The 18,303-nt window shown below is 34.7% G+C and overlaps 1 protein-coding gene and 1 long non-coding RNA gene across 2 annotated transcripts in view; both read left to right on the plus strand.

Annotated features, from left to right (window-relative positions):
* Positions 1-4,700: 4,700 nt before the first annotated feature.
* Positions 4,701-6,322, plus strand: LOC110267912 (uncharacterized). Its single transcript, XR_002355883.2, has 4 exons — positions 4,701-4,793; positions 5,110-5,231; positions 5,325-5,595; positions 5,734-6,322. It is a non-coding gene; the product is annotated as an uncharacterized LOC110267912 (long non-coding RNA).
* Positions 6,323-7,100: 778 nt separating this feature from the next.
* LOC148575053 (uncharacterized) overlaps positions 7,101-18,303 on the plus strand; it is a 36,227-nt gene continuing 25,024 nt past the window's right edge. Inside the window, exons 1-3 of the mRNA XM_088506027.1 lie at positions 7,101-7,131; positions 7,246-7,340; positions 7,447-7,585. Coding sequence (XP_088362153.1) covers positions 7,101-7,131; positions 7,246-7,340; positions 7,447-7,585 — 265 coding nt within the window. The remainder of the gene's footprint in view (positions 7,132-7,245; positions 7,341-7,446; positions 7,586-18,303) is intronic.

Raw genomic sequence — 18,303 nt, forward strand, 5'->3', positions numbered from 1 at the left:
TTAATTTCCTATTTTATTTTAAAATCAAATAAAATCTTTCTTTATGAGGTCATGTCTTTTCACGTCATATCACAAGGTGATGTAGTTGCATGGTTTAAGAAATTTTCTTTTGGGTACGGTTACCAATAATCCTTCTCTTCCCTCCATAACTCCTTCTCAAACCCTTCGGTTTCCTCTACTACCTCCATTACTCCTTTTTCTTCTTAAACCAGAAACCTCCAAATGAGGAAGAAAACCATAGTGCAAAAACCTCCTAAAGAAAAGATGCACAAGCTTCCTGCAAAGTCTAAACCCTCAACACGTTCTCACGACAGAACCTTCACTCCATCTCCATCTCCTCCTACCTCGCCTCCTAGAACTGATCCCATGGCTCGCACCAAGAACCCTTCAAGGTTCCCTTCTTTGGCCAAGTCGACGCCAAACCCTCAACCTCCGAAGGAACCTCCATCAAAACCAGGGTCGTCGAAGCCTAGTACTTTGAAAGGAAAGCTACCAGCCGCAACTGAACCTACCTCCGAGCCAACACAACCTAGGTCAAGGTCTGTCCCCTTGCGTTCATAGAGAGGTAATCCTCGTATACCCCTTAAATCAATTAGAGAACCTAACATTGATCCTTTGCTCATAAATCTCACTTCATGACATCACACTCCAACGATAATCCTTTTAGATTTAGGTCTGCCATGAACAATGACTTTTATGAAGGCGTTATTAGGTACCGTACCTTATGCCCCTCTTTTCTTGCTGATTTACCAACTTTGAAAAAGAAAGGGTTTTCTTTTGTTGAAAACTTGAAATTTCTGGACTGGAATCATCTTTTTGATATCCAAAAACCTGTTTATCCTCTGTTGGTCAAAGAGTTTTATGCAAACATGACATATCATGAGGGCACTGTTCAATCCTATGTAAAGGGCAGAGATATTGTACTAAATAATGAAACCATCAGTGATTCATTGAAGTATACTGATGTTGGTCCTTGTGCTTATACCTCTGTTAAGTGGGATGAAGGAGTTGGTATTTCTTACAATGATGCTTTGGCTAATATTTGTGAACATGTCTCCTTGATTGATGGCATTACACCCACTCACAAAGCTCTAGGATATGAACATGCTCAGTTACACAGAATCGTCAACCACATCATACTTCCTCAAGGTGGTTCATATCAAAGGGTTTCCTACACTAACACTCTTTTTTTATATGCCCTTCTCACCAAAACAGAAATTTTATTTGCATATTTGATGGTTAGATACATGTTTGACTCTGTTAGGAGTGAAAAAGACAAAGCACTTCCTTATGGCATGTTTCTAACTTGCATATTTGAGCATTTTGGTATTGACTTGACCAATGAGGATTATGAAAATAAATATTCATATCTAAAGGGAGGTGGTACAGTGAAACAGCAAAAAGGACCTACTCGATCTGAGAGAATGGTTCTAGATGATGATGATGAAGAGTTCATTCCTGATGAATCTCCTCCTCCTTCCACGGAGGGTACCTCCATCTTTACTGGCAAAAAATCCGCTCTGCTGAATATTGTCAAGAATGTTGTTCAAGAGTTTGTCTCTCAATCTAATCACATGATTGCTATGAGCAAAGAGCAAAGAAAGCTAGCCAGCAAACATGAGAATTTCCTCCAAAAATCAAGGGATAGAGTGGCTATGTTTATGAAGTTTATTGATAATCTTAACCAAGATGAAGATCTTGCCACTGATGTTGAAGAGGAAGCTGATTCGGAGGGAAATGGTTCGGATGCCTAGGATTGTTTTATGAAGCTGCTGCTGTCTGCTCTTTTTGTCTTATGAATTATGTTCATTTTGCTACTCTGGAACTTATGTTTTTTATTTCTGGATGGCTGTAATATCTTAACAACTGCTGCAGTTACTTTTAACTTATTTTGGTATTTTGAACTGTGTTCTAACACCTTCTTGCAGGTTTTAAGGTGATGTTTTTGTTCATCTTGCTTATTATCCGCCCTTGATGACAAAAGGGGGAGTAATAGCCTGCGTGAAATGTTGATTTTTGAATCTTAATTGTGAATTTTTGATAGATGTGGCTGATAGTTTTGAACATACATTGCTACTGAGCTGCTGTAGGAAATGTAGTGACATGCCTATTGGAACATGCTTTTATATGTTGTTGGTTTGCCCTTGATTAATCTTGATACTTAGCTTTGGTTGACATGATATGTTTTGTGTTGGGCTGATTTGGTGGTGATGTTTACTTAAACTCCTTTAGTCAAGATAAATGTGTGTAGCTCTTTATTGTGTTCTCCATAAGTACAATGTAAAACAGGAACAAAGAGGAGAGCATAAATCTAGGGGGAGCTACTCTTGAAAAGGAAAGGGGGAGCAACACTAAAGCAAGAAACATCAATCAAAGGGAAGTTTTCTAACTTTACTAAAATTCAATTCCTTTTGGTTATTGCTTAATTATGTTTGTCATCAAGGGGGAGATTGTTGAGTTAAGAAATTAACTAAATTAATTAATGATGACAAACATTATTTTTGGGCAAAATAAATAATTAGTGTTGATTATTAAAAATTGTATGTTGCTAATTATTTATTAAATGTTGCAGGCTAAAACTCAACATTGCAATAGCCCAATATAAAAGCAAGCAGCCCAAACTGAATGAAATCAATAAACAAGGCTGGCGGGCTATAAAGCAATGAAAGCCCAAAGAAAATCAAGGCAAGGAACCAACGGGCTGAACTTGAGTAGAACCCAATCCAAGCCCGATTTGATTTCAGCAAATCCCTCCATCTTGCTTCCAAAGCAACGTTCTTTTTCTCTGTCTCAGTCAAATCACAGAAGCAAGAGAAAGTGCTTAGTTTCTAAGCTATTCAAAGGAGAGGAAAGAAAGAGAAGGTTAGGCAAGAAAGACTGAGGTCAAATCAACCATTTCAAACCAAATCAAGCTTAGGTAAAGGTTAAAGGTAACCCATTTCCTATTACATGCAAGCTGTCTTCTTCTCTTCTTCCCATCTCTCTGCAAGTCCGAAAATGGCATACAAGGAAAAGTTGATTTCTGCCCTAATCTGCTGTGTATCTACAGTCACAAGTGATTCTTAGAGACCAAGTAGCTTCTCAATGGCTGAGATCTGGTTTACCATTGAAAGATCCTTTTGTGTTTGCTGTCTTGAGGCTTTCGGTCAACCCAAGGAAGTCAGAAGCAAAGTTTCTACTCTGAGGATTAATTAGAAAAAGTGAGTTTGTGAGTTGGTGAAGCACAGTGCTCAAGAAGTTGACCTAGGAAGAAGAACCCAGCAACATGCAAGGAGATAAAAGAGGTTTGCTGCTCATTCAGAAGCTAAGGAGAGATAACCCAGAGGATTGAGGTTTTGTTCTGTGAAGAAGTTATATGAAAAAATTCCTCTACTTGGACAGTGCTCTCTATCAAAGAAGCATTCCGCCAAAATGAAGAACTGAATCAGAGACATGCAAATCTGGTTTATCACATAGCAAAGAGGCTGTTGATGAAGTCAATCTCCTTCATGTTTTACAGATTGTAATTTACTTTTCAATGTTTATCTTTCTGTAATTTCTTGAGTGAAAAGGCGTATTGAGAGAGCTCAAGTAAAAGCCAAAGAGTGGAAAGAGGCTGAGTGATACACTTGAGGGAAAAGCCTAAAGTTATTTTCAGATTTCTTTAGGTATGTCTGTGTCTTATATCTTGTACCTATAAGGTATCTCTTTCTTAGTTGGGTTAGCACTAAGAGTGAAGAGTTAGGTATTAGCATAGCCAATGTCAAGTTAGGTTAGAACTTGAGTGTGAGAGGATTGGGTCAATCCTGTGAAATTGGTGTATGTAATACTTTTAACTATAGTGGAAATTCCTCCGTTGTTGTGGAGGAGACTGGACGTAGGTTGCATAGCACATGGTAACCGAACCAGGATACATGCTGGTGTTCATTTCTCTCTTCTCTGCTATGCTCTGTTTTCTGATATTCATAAGACAAAAATAATTTGTCTCATAAATTTTTGTTGCTGAGTTCAAACAGAATCAGAATTCAAAGTTTGCTTTAAAAGGTCATTTCAGTAACTCAAAAGAAAGGCATAGATTCAACCCCCCTTCTCTAAGCCTACTACAACTTTCATATATTCTAATCAAAACAAAAAAAATTTAATATATATATATATATATATATATATATATATATATATATATAAACATCAAATATTAAAAGTCTAATAAAACAAGAAATAAATCTTGGTAAAAATATACAAGGACAAAAATTAAATAAGCTTTTTTAATTTTACCTATTTGACTGCAGCAGTTAAGTCTCTCTTTCCTTAAAAAAAATTATTCTATATAATATGAAAGGAGTGTCCAAAGAATCCAAGATTTATTTCACACTTAATTCGTTGGTATAACCTAAAAAAAAAACTAGTTAAGATGATAATGACATATGTATAATATGACTAGTCAAATAAATAGTTTCTTAAAACTTCCCAATAAAAAAGAAAAAAATATCATGCATATATATGTTCATATCAATTTTAAAATAATCCTTATCAACATATCTTTTATTATTATAAAGTTAGGTAGTCCCCAACAGTGGGTTACAACCCAGCCTATTGACACCTGTCTTTAATTTCACTATTACAGCTATTTTTGAAATTCTAAAACTAAAATTGGGGAAGAAAATGATTTAGGTTGTTTCTCTTTATCCTTTGGTTGAAACATCACACCAGGTGCTGGAGTTGGGAAAAATAGGGAAACGAGGTGTCGACAAGGTGCATTAGCGTAATGCGATTGACTGAGAAGAGAAATGCTACCTTCTAATTGGCAAATCATGGTGAGCCACAAATCCAGAGATTAAAATTCAAAGTATAGTATGATTGAATCTTCTAAATTGGTTTTAACTTTCAAATCTGGCGCTCTTTTCTTGCTTTTTAAGAGAGTGATGTTTAGGGTTTGGATCCTGAACAGTGTTCTTCGTATCGTCTATATATTCTATTCAATATGGATTTGTGAATATGTGTCCAATTTAAATTCCAGAGCTTTTAAAAAACATCTTTTGTATACTTGAGATAGATGTGCCTTCTTGTGTTTTGCTATGGCTCTCATCAATCCTGTTGCTGCTCTGAATAAAATAGTGGATGCTATTGCAGATATCAACCCAACAAACCTGGCTTGAAATCTAAAAGTCAGGATTATGCGCATGTACGAGTTTCCTAGCAAGTGGAACCCAAGAGAGATTTACAACATGAAGTTGGTGCTTCAAGATGAATGGGTCAGTGGCTAAACCCTAAACTTTTCTAATTAGATTCACTTTGGATTTTTTTTATCGATTGTTGTTTATTCTATTTGCTTCCTTTTTGTGTAGGGTGATCGTATACACTACTCCATCCCGAAATCAAATATGGTGGTATTTAGGACATTGGTTTGTGAGCACGAACTTTATGCAATGAGGAATTTTATTGTGTAAGCGGTAGGACAATCTATACAAACAACTAGCCACAAGTATAAACTAAGCTTTTATAGCAAGACCTCTGTCAGTTTGCTTCCCAAAAATAGTTTCCTGTTTAATCCTTTTTAGTTTATCTCATATGAAAAGATTGAGGCAATGGTTGGTGTGAACAAGAACAACTTGCTAGGTAAATCAAGTTACTGATTATTTATTTTGTTCATTCTTTTAATATTATTGTATCATGTTGGTAACTTATTTGGTTAAATTTGTATGTACCTTTATGAATCTCTTTCCTCTTTGGATTGCTTTGTATACTCTTTTGTAGACTGCATGGGTCATGTTGTAGGAAGAAAGGACGTTACACCATTGGTTACAAAATCAGAAGATGAGAGAAAATGCATTAAACTACACTTGGAAGATCTAGAGTCCGTTTCCTGTTTATTTTCAAATTCTTTTTTTCAGTTTTGTGATTTTCCATTGATTTATCATTTGGGTGGGCTTTGTTTACATTGTTTATCCTTATATTTTGTTCCACTTAAAAAATTAGAAAAAATTCCATGAAGTGCACCCTCTTTGGTGACTTGGTTGACAAAGCCCTTGGCTTATTTGATAAAGATAATGGTCAGTCTATTATCTTGGTGGCACAACTCTTTAAGTCTAGTTTCTATCTCAATGAGGTCAATGTTCAAAATAGCCTTTATGCCTTTCGCCTATTTTTTAACTCCCAAGATCTCGATGTCCTTGTATTCAAGAATAGGTGTGTTCAAGATTCGTAGTCTGTTCTCACTTAACTGGCTCCCTTATTTCATTAATTTCACTATAATATCTTCGTAAGGTTGTTTGCCTATTTTATCTCATGTACTTAAGATTAATAAAGAGAGGTGATATAAAGGCTCAGCGTATTAATTATATACAAAGCCAGCCCATAAATTCAGTTAGTGATGAGTTGTCTGGCGATTCCTTACCAATCACTACTATTGAGGAGGTTTTGAACAAAACTAATGTAAGCTCCTCTATTGTTGGTTTTTTCAACCATGACATGCTTTGTTCATGTGGGTCTACTACTAGCATTATTGTGTTTTTTTGTGCAGGAAACTTCATGTTGGATACAAGCCACTGTGGTTTTTATTGAAGTTAATGGCAGTGACTGTTATTATGCTTTGTGCAAGAGTTGTCCTAGAAAAGTGAAGGAGAATAAAGGACGTTATCTGTGCGAGCATTGTGGAAAAATTAGTTTCAATGTTCCTCTAAGGTAGAGACCTTCCAACTTAAAAGAGCTTAATATATTTAAGTTCTTTTAGGGTATTGCTTAGTTTTCTAATGTATTCCATAATGCATTTTTAACAGGTATCGTCTTCATGTTATTGCCACTAATGGTACTGGCTATATTGGCCTAATCATTTGGAACCAGGAGGCCAAACTGGTTGTTGGAAAGTCTGCAAGTGAAGTCAAAGACCTCAGTGTAAGTTTTTTAATATTTGTGTGGAAAATAATTTAATGCGAGACATTCATTAGAGAGTAATGAATAATGAACTGATTCTTTTTCCTAAATCAAGAGAGAAGAAATTGTGGCATGCTATCCCAAAGTTTTGGATAGCATTGTAGACAAGAAATTTCTATTTAAATTGTCCATTACCAAGAAAAATCTCACCTCAATTGATTAAGTATATAATGTTATTAAGATCAGCGATGATGACACACTCGTTACCCTTTATGAGTCCCAGTCTTCCTCTATAGATATGGTGATGTATTTTCTATTTTTTAATTGTTATGTTGTTCTGTATTTGCTTTGTTATTGTAGTGATCACATTATTTTTTTCAATAATGACCTCTTAAGGAGTTGACCAAGGTGTTTCCAATCTATTGCCTGCATCCTTTACTAATGAGGCTAAGTTTGATGTACATTCTGCTACAGTTGTGTCTTTATCTAAGGTTTGTATATCAATGAAACATGCATAGAACATCTGATGTGAACAAATTTTATCAATCCCTACCTCTTAAGATCTATCTTTTTTGAGATGTGTTGTTACGCATGCAGAATTCAAGTTTAGAGAGCATTTTTGAGTGCGGTCTTGAGACTTCTAGCAAGGGTGTTGTGGCTAATTCAAATGCAGGTGCTGCTATTGTTGGGGTGTATTGTCCAGATGTTCAGGGCTCTACAATCAAGACATTGAAAGGTCTTGCTAGGAAAAGGAAGCATGAGTAGTTAGTATACATAGGCTTCGGTTAATGGGAAATCTGAGGAAGAGATTTCCAACTTAGTTGAAAATGCTCCTTTTTTTACGTACTTTTTGCTTTAATGTCATCTTTAGTTGGGTTCTGCACGAGAACTTATTTGAAAGTTTATTGTAAGAACTCTATATATGTATGTCATTTATATTTTGATGCTTCTTTTTGTAAACAAAGTTTATGAATAGATAGTTTATTAGAGAATACTTGGTCCTTAGGTTGATTACATTTTTTGTAACTTACCTTTGGAAACATATAAATACTCATTCCTTAGATTTTGATTATTTAAGCTTATTTGTTTCAATTAAGCTGATATTGGGCAATAAGAACTCTTTAATGACAAAAACCTGGGTTCATGATGAAGCCGTGCCATTTCATTGTACAATTTGATGTCTGAAAATTTTATCTCGTGTTATATTAATTTAAAAATAATTAATATTAAGATATATGAATAAAGTTTGCATTATATTTTGTACAAACTGGTATGCATGGTTAGATCATTAAAGGTGTAACTTATAATATGTGTATAGTTCTTTTTTTTTTGTTTTAGTTTACTCTTCGAGGAACCAAATTTCAAAGTAACTTGAATCATTAGGCTTAGATATAAATGGTTGTATAATAAATTAGATTGTATATAAAATCAAATATCTCCTTAGTACTTTTTTATTCAACTTTTTTTGTTCCTAACATATTTACTCATGAATTATTCAACTGCCAATATGATCCCTCATAGCTTCAATTATATTTAATAGGATCAAGTAAATGAGATTTGACAGTTTACAATCACATTGAGGTTAGATATGAATGAGGTAGCCTATAAAGTAAAATGTTATTATGAAGTTAATGTTTGTAGATATAGGTTTCCCAGAAAAATTACTATTTGGCCTTGGCTTTATAATCTACAACTTTTTTACTCCATTAATTATGATGATCAATTTTGTGATGGGTTATTAGCTGCATCAAGAAACTTTTAATGCCTGTTGTCAATCAAGCACATCTTACTAGCCTATTAACCTAGCATAGGAAAGTAATTTGTGACTAACTAAACTAAATAAAAGAGCTTCAACTTATTATATACTCAATGAGCGTAACGGTCACTATTTCTCCATGGTAACTATGCTCTCTAATTTGGTTTACTGCACCAAATACAATCTTGCTTTCTTTTTAAATTTGTTAACTTAACTAGCCTTTAATAGTTGACAATTATATTTAATAGGATAAAGTAAATGAGATTTGACGGTTTACAATAAGACTGAAATTAGATATGAATGAGATAGCCTATAAAGTAAAATGTTATTATGAATTTGATGTTTCTAGATATATGTTTCCCAAGAAAATTACTATTTGGTCTTGGCTTTATAATCTACAACTTTTTTACTCCATTAATTATGATGACCAGTTTTGTCATGGGTTATTAGCTGCATCAAGAAACTTCTAAAGCCTGATGTCAATCAAGCACATCTTACTAGGCTACTAACCTACTATAGGAAGTAATTCGTGACTAACTAAACTAAATAAAGGAGCTTCAACTTATTATATACCCAACGATCGTAACAATCACTATTTCTTCATGGTAACTATGTTCTCTAATTTGGTTTACTACACCAACTACAATCTTACTTTCTTTTAAAATTTGTTAACTTAACTAGCTTTTAAAAGTTGACGTATTATTACATCACCGTTTTTCATGTTTATCATCGTTGTCATATAATAAGGTGAAACTATACATTAAGGAAAGAACTCTCGGTCTCTGTAAGGACTAGAAACTAGTGTTCAGAAACTAATCAATAGGCTACTAAAACTCTGTACAGCTAATAAATAATTGGTAATTATATTAAAATGTGAATTTTCTTAACAAAAGTACTTATATTTATCTATTACATATATCAAACAAAGTGTCTTCAGCAATTACAAAGGATATTTCACCAATTCTTCTCTTCTTAGCCCTCTTAAGTCTGTTGTAAGAGTTAACAATGTCTACTTCTTCTCTACAAACACAAAGCTGATCACTTTTGCCAAATGATATTATTTTTGAAATTTTTGCCAGAGCCAATTTTAGAAGCATTGGCCGTGGCAGAAGCCTTTCTACCTTTTGGAGGAACAACTTACTAACCACAAATTTTGTCCTAGCACATTTGGAACATGCCAAAAGAAGGTGTGGATCCATTTATGTTTTAATATTTCTAGAGGGTGAAGATCGGGTGCAACTTGGCTTTTCAAAATAAATATACAAACTGAAATCAGAGAAGCTTTAGTGTTCCATTTGTAAGAAACAACTAAAGCCAGTTTGAAATAATTGGCTGTGAGAATGGGAATATAGCAATTCGATACTCAACGATGGAGAGTCCAACTAATCTTTTTGTTTGGAATCTAAACTCTGGACATGTAAATAGCATCGATGATGTCATCCAGCATCGTTGGAGTTTATGTGGTTTCACCTATGACCGCATTCTGTGAACTATGTTTAGATCAACATATAGAAGAACAAACTCATAAATGCACATTGTTGGTTGACTTCGTATTCCTCAGCAAGTGGTGTAACACCCTAATATCCAAATCCTTATGCTCGAGTCATAAGTCAATGATATTACGGTGGTACGACTCTCAGGTGGATTTTTAATATTTAAATATAGGTAATTTCAAAAGGAGTATTAATCGAGAAGCCTGAAAAGAGTAGAAATAAAATCGCGAAGACGTATCACTCGCGTTTCGACAACAAAAGATAAACCGTGAAGCCGAAAACGATATACGGACAAGGCATAGAGGAAATTAAGAGATAGATAACAGATAGATATATATAACATAAGTAAATAGCCACTAGTCGCGACCCGCGAAGTTTAGGTCGGCTAGGGTACAGTATGAAAGTAGTTGACAACAGTATATCCTAATCTCTCCCGAAGGAAACATGAGAGCCTCTATAGGCAAATTCAAAGAGTTCAATACATAATATAACCTTTCCAAAACAAAGGTGGAGAGATTCTAATCAAAACATAAAGTAGAGGAAATAAAGATCTTCGCCGTCTCTCAGACGACCCACAACTCACTTCTGAGCACCTGGACCTGTATTTGAAAAACAAGAGATATATACAGAATGAGAACCCCGAGCCCATGGGTTCCCAGTACGGTAAAAGTGTCAAATAATTACAATGCACTGCAATAAAAACTCACTAAGCATCCTAAACTTCTTCACCAATTATTCATCCTAGGTTCTCGCTAATCCATGAATAGGCAACTGTCATAAGGGAGTGCTAAATTTAATTCATGTTTCACATGTTTCCCACTCGCTGACTCTTCCACGAATCAGACTCAGAATCATAAGTAAAACCATCACCAGTTGTTCTGCCTCAGCAATTCTATATCAATACATCATACCCTTGCCTGGAGCTAGTGAAACCACATCACTGCGTCTACCCAGGGAGCTCCAATTATCTCATTCAATAATCATCATCATCATGCAATCGCATCATCAATTCATCCCATCAAGAACAACCCTCACACCCACCGACACCAGCATGAGGGGCCTCTCAGTTGTACAAACACAAGCAATACAGGCAAGTAATACACAAATATGGTACAAGTAGAACAAGTAGCATATAGTCAGGTAACATGGCATATATGATGTAGAAATCCAAAACAAATGGCAAACCCAAACAATTCAAACATATGCAAATGATGAATGCCTGCCCTATGGCTGATGATATCATCTGTCGGTTACATAGCCAACCCGACATGTCCTAGTAGCTAACCATTGGACAGAAACACCCATTGCGGAGCAAGTAGGTTTGAGCTACAACCCCTTTGCTACTACCCGCTCAACCCAGAGCCAGTGGAATAACCACTACTGCGGCTACTACCCAGGCGGGTGTTTAAAAGCTCAACCTGGAGCGAGTGGATTCACCACTACTGCCGCTACTACCCAAGCGTCATAATCTCTGACCTGGAGCAAGTGGGACGAACCACAACCCTTGCTACTACCCAGGATCTCAAAACATACATTCGTTCAGTTTAGAAGCAATCATCACTGTTATCAAATCTCAAACATTAACCTGGAGCAAGCGGGACAAACCACCACCCTTACTACTACCCAGGTATCACAAATACACATTTATTCAAAACTCCATAATTAAACTCATTTATCATAAACATCCTTTCCCGTCTCATACCCGGAGCAAGTGGACAACGCCACTGCCTACTACCCGGGGTCACACATCACATTTCAACCTTTTTCATTATTATCTATTTAATACATTCATTCATTAATCATATATGCATTTATACTCAGCTATAAATAGTAATGGCTTTGCCGTAACCCAGCAACCACTCAGCCATCCGGCTCATGGTTCAATCAAGAACCGGCCATTTATCAATAAATATAGCCCTTCGGCTCATGGCATACACGGTACTCCCACCGTCATCCTCCCAATCTCATATAATCATCTTCGACCATCATTGATCATAACCTTTCCCCTTGCTCCACTCGCAAGTTACCACATTTCCTAGCTCCTTTCTCATTGCTAGGCATATCATAATGATTTAATACATAAGGGGTGAGATCGGAGGTTTAGAAGTATGAGATTTGGCTTTAAAAACTCAAAAACCATCTTTGGCATGAAAACAGGGCCACGCGTACGCGCACTCCACGCGCACGCGTGGATGGCCACAAAACTCATCGACGCATATGCGTCATGCACGCGGATGTGTGGATTGAAAATTAGCCAAACGACGCGCACGCGTCAGCCACGCGTACGCGCGGATACATTTGTGCCCCAGGCACAAAACCGGCACAACTCTCGGAAAAATGGCTGGGCATTTGGTGCAGCGCATCGACGCGCCTGCGCACACCACGCGCACGCGTGGATGGTGTTTTCTTGAAGAACGGCGCGTATGCGCCAAGTGCGCCTACGCGCGGAGGGTCATTCTGCTAAAAATTTTCTAAGTTAAAAGCTGCAGAATTTACAGATTCAACCCCCAATCTTCCGACGGACATAACTTTCTCATTTTAAATCATTTTTTGCCTGTTCTTCGAACAGAACGGACATCCCGGATCCAATTTCATTTTTAAACAAGTTTGGCATAAAACGGAAATCCGCAGTCCAAGTTATGTCCTATCAAAGTATGCCCAAAAACCATATTTTCATACAAAACTACAAGGTGCCATTTTCAAAACAAGCCATTTTCAACTCTTTTCAAAATCAACCAAAACATGCCAATTTTATCCCTTTCTTTGAAATCAATCAAAATATACCAAAATCAACATCAAGCCTCCTCAACTCACACATTGACACTTTCTCAAACTCAAACACATTTACATATCATATACTCTTCCTCGTGCCAAATTTCAACAACACTATTTCCAATCAACCATCATTATACATAATCAATATCATACTCACTATCACGTGGTTTCACCCACAAATCAACCTTAATCATTCCTCAAGCATATATCACAACATACATATCTCTAATGCATCATCATACCATCAAGGCATCAATAATCATAATCACATATATGGCCACATAATATATCTCAACCAAAACCAAACATACCTCATCTATATAATTTCACCCAAATTTACCAAATTCCACACTTCAACTCCTCAAACCTTATTATTCAATAACCAACCCAATCATTCATATATTCATTATCTGAAATTCATCCAATCACTTGTGTCATCATACAATGCCCACATCAACTTACCTTTCTTACCTTTTTCCGGCCTCCGGCCCAATTTCACAATTTAAATGCATAAACCACAAATCAATACTCATTACCCAGTACATCAAATTCTCAATACACCAAGCATACAAGGCTACACAATTCTCAACCTAATCATTAATTCACATTACATACCAACTATGCATATTAGCACCAACCATTTACGCAATCCAAACTTAATCCTAGGGGCATCTAGCCTAGGAATTCTCATCACAACACACGGTACTTAAATGAAACTTAAACCGTACCTCTTGTAGCCAAACCAATTGAACCTCTTCTTTGGAAGTCTTTACCAACCTTAGCTCCAAGCCTCACCAAAGCTCCTCAAGCAATACCAATCTCCCAATTGTGCACCAACATCACCAAATACACTAACATAACCAATATCACATACATACATCAACCTAGGGCTCATAAAAATGACAAATCACAAGGGTTTGAGCACTTCTTACCTCAGCCCATATGAAGTAGGGATAGAACCCGCTTAAAATCCATGTTGGAGTATCCCTAAACACCCAAAATCACAAGATTTCAACACTAACTATCCAAAAACGTGTAACAGTGGGGAATTTCGAAAATTGGGCAGAGATGAATGGAATACTCACCACAAACTCAGATAGAATTGTAGAGAATGAGAAGAGCGATGCGTGGCTGCAAACGGCTCGTCAATCAGAGCTCCGTAGCTCAAGTTATGGTGGTTTGAAGATCAAAGAGAGTTAGGTTTTCTCTCTTCTCTTCTCTCTTCTCAAATCAGCGCCCCAACCCTTCTTTTTAGGGTAAAATGAGCTGAAATGCTCACAACTAGTGTTTATATATGTTGGATCTTGGGCCCACTTAGGCCCGGTTCACTTATTTTTGCCCATTGGCCCAATTTTGGGCCAAAACCTTTAAGATTAGCGCTCTAAATCGCACTTTAAATATTTCTACCTTCCCTAATTATAATTCCTCATTTATTAATCTTATTTACCCATAATCAATTTTCTCAGCTGTAGTACCAGATAGATCTCAGCCGGTACTACCGGTCAAAATTCTATTGTGCGCTTTTACGCAGAAAACTATATTTTCCGACTCGGAAAAATTCACTGAATCTAAATGTTATATTTAGATGATCAAATTCCAATTGCCGAATCTTCCAACCATATTCGCTCCCATTTAACTTATTATTTAATTAATTTCGGTTAGATCGGATATTACAAGTGGCCGGTGGGATAACAACTTGTGTTTCTCCCCATATGTGCAGGAATTGATCCCGGATATGTTGCATCCAATGGCTCTATCTATTTATTGAGTTAGAATAATCATGAAGAAACTAAGTCCCTATGTATTGTAACATAATCCATTCTGACCAGAGAATTCAGATATATTGTCATACATGCATGAGCCAGAGCTATCCGTCAAAAGTTGTTACTGATAAATGGTTACCTATGTTACGTAGGCATGCATACTGAAATGGGTTCATATAAGTAGAACATATGGATGATTAAGGATTCACACATACTCGTGGAACCAAGTAATGTCAGGTTATGGACATGAATCCCCAGTATGGCCTCATTTGTTTGCTGGCAAAGAACTTATGGTATTGTAAGAGATAACTCCACCACTTATGGAGCCAAATCGTATTAGGACAACACAAATTAGAATAGGAGCTATAAATCCAAAAACCTGCGAACGCAGGATCATTAATGTCGTAGATTTTTCAATTGCTGTAGCAGTTAAATCTGTTCGTATAAATCATGATGTAATTCTTCCCATTAACGTTACCTAATGTTGTAGTTTACATGCCTAAATTGCATGATATGATACGCCTAAGTGTTCACTTTGGCCCGTATCCAATTAAGTTCCCTTCCCATGTTTCTTATGTGAGCAATGGAATCTAGATTTGCCTTTTATTTTTCTTTTTTTTTTTACTTTTGTGGTTCTAATTTTGCATGGTTGTTACTATAGTATCCTAGGGCGAATGGTGCACAGCTGTAACATCCTACCACGCATAGCTTTACGATATAGTCATAAATCAAAGGTGGTGAGGCATTATGACACCTAAAATATATATATATAGTCTTTGAATAAATATGATATACTAGGAGTCCGAGAAGAAAAGACATAACCAAAAATCACATCACACTCGAAAACAAGGAGATACATAACAAATACTAGTTCCGACCTACGAAAACAAGGCCAGCTAGTAAGTATAATACAGCCTAGAAAGATACAAAATACAACCTGTTTATCCAAAGTCAACCTCTAAGAGGGACATATATATACAATATACAAAATTAGAGAATAACATCTAAATACATAATGAAGATCCAAAAGACAATCTTCGCTCTCGAGAAGAAACCGACACACTCAATGAGGTGCGTCGCGCCCTGTATCTGTAAAATTAAGAATTTCCACAATGGGTGAGAACATCATCCTTTTGGGTTCTCAGTAGGGTAATAATTCCAAATAAAGATAAAGTAAAAAGATATGAACCCACTAGGCAATCCTAAACTCCAAACATTCAAGGTTTAAACCTATGGTCCTTTCTAATCCCAACACGGTTAAGTTAATAAGTCTCAGCCCTTGTCAACTAATATGGGATTTTACAATCTCATATAACTACCGGCAAGTGCATCGGGTCGTACCAAGTAATAAACTCACGGTGAGTGAGTGTCGATCCCACGAGGATTAAGAAATTAAGCAAGTAATGATTGATTGAGTATTCTAGTCAGGCAATTCATATTGGGATGTTGAGCAAAATTATAAACTAGAACTTAAATGACTTGAATTAAACAAAAGCAATAAAATGATAGGAATGTAAATAACTTAGAATTTAAACTGTAAGAATGTAAATACTAGAAAAGTAAATTTCAAGGAAAGTAAATTACAAGAATATAAAGGAAGCAATGTAAATAAGCATTAATTGAAATCAATTAATAAAGAAAGGGAATAAGAGAATAAGGGAAGATCATTGGGGTACAGAGATATTGAATTCTCTAGATGAAATAGTTTCTCATCTCAACTTCAATCATGCAATCATTGATATCTTGACAAATCATAAGTGATTAAATCCCAATGTCTTGGTAATTCAATCTATCTTAACTTGATCAATTTTCAATTCCATGATCTAATTGCTCATGAGAAGAGATGAAGATTGGTCTCTGATTTAGAGCCACATAATTTTATGAATCAAGCTATGGGTTGATTATATGTCACATATCAATCCCAAAACCTAAAATCATCAAATTGGGAGAAAGAACTTTTAGCTCAATTCCTATGATCTCTCTCTCAAGTTTTCATATGAGTCAAATGAGATTCAAACTATCTCTGAATATATTTGAATCCTTGGAGTCAGTGACGGATCCAAAAAATTTTGATAGTGGGGCAATATATATATATATATATATATATATATATATATATATATATATAATAATAATAATAATAATAATAATAATAATAATAATAATAATAATAATAATAATAATAATAATAATAATATTATGTGTACATAAAAATCTGTTATCAAATTATTCATTAATTATTATATATTCGTATATAAATACATGTATTATTTAATTTATTTTTATAAAAATGCTATTTATATACCAAAATTAGCCACTAATATATTTGTGTATAAATACATGTGTAGTTTAATTTATTTTCAATGTGTTTGTATTCCAGCATATATTTTATACTAGTGGATATAGTTTTGGTGGCTGATTTTAATGTATACGTAGCATAATTCTTATTCTTAATGTGTATTTTTTATTTTAATATATATATATATATATAGGTGGTTATTTTCTATGTACATATAACATGATTAGTTTTTAATATATCTAATTTATAAATTAAAATGCTAAAATAGTAATTTAAATTTAAATAATAACATATAATTTAGAATTTTATTATTTAGGTTTCATATTTTAAAAAAAAATTAAGTATTTTTTTTAACAATACAATCGAAATATTTGTCTTTTTATATAGGATAATGCTACATATTCATGTTTTTTTGTTAACCAAGTCCAACCAAGTTAGTCTAAGATAACAAAAATCAGTTATGACTAATATTATTTCAAGTCTTATTGTTTAACTTGGTTAGACTTAGTTCATAAAAACACTTGGATGTGTAGTATTATTCTTACATATATATATATATATATATATATATATATATATATATATATATATAAGTAAATACTTATTTAAAAATTTACTTCTCATACAATTAAAAGTCAATTCTTATTGAGATTCATAGTTGAGAAAGTTCTTTCAATTGATGCAGTTGTTATGAAAAAAAATTAAAACTAATATAAAAAAAAAGATAAATAATACTCTTTCGAGTCGATTTCTAAAAAAAATCACAAATTTTATTTAAATTGAGAATTGATCATTCTAATGACATCTAATATGAAATTCTTAAATTAACTATGAAGTACCAAAAATTGAGTAACAAATTATTGTGGGGTCAAATTCAATAATTTAGTAGAGACAAATAAATATTATTATCATATACTACTCAAAAAAATTTCAAATTGTAGTGGGACGATTGCCCCCATAATTACATACATACATCCGTCCCTGCTTGGAGTAAAGAATGAAGATTCTTTCTAAAGACGCAAATGAAAAATGAATTGAAGATGAAGAGTACATCACAATTGATCCATTAAATTCAATAGAGCTCTTTCCCCAATGAAAAGGGAATTAGTTGCTCATAGCTTATAGAAAGTGAAAGAAAAGAATGAAAAATCCAAGTCTCCGAAGTACCAGAGAGTTTCTTTCTTCCCCCTTTTATACTTTTTTCTCAAGTTTCCTTCAGATTTAAATTCCAATTATCATTAACTTCAAGTCCGATTCAAGTCCAATTCAACCAAATTCAGCCCATGGTATTAGTATGGTTAATTCATCTCATAATTCTACCAAATTGGTTGATTAGTTAAGCCCCCAAATGAAAGAATTGATTCTCTG

This window comes from Arachis ipaensis, chromosome B2, assembly GCF_059453495.1.
Source record: "Arachis ipaensis isolate K30076 ecotype BB chromosome B2, ASM5945349v1, whole genome shotgun sequence".
NCBI classification, from domain to species: domain Eukaryota; kingdom Viridiplantae; phylum Streptophyta; class Magnoliopsida; order Fabales; family Fabaceae; genus Arachis; species Arachis ipaensis.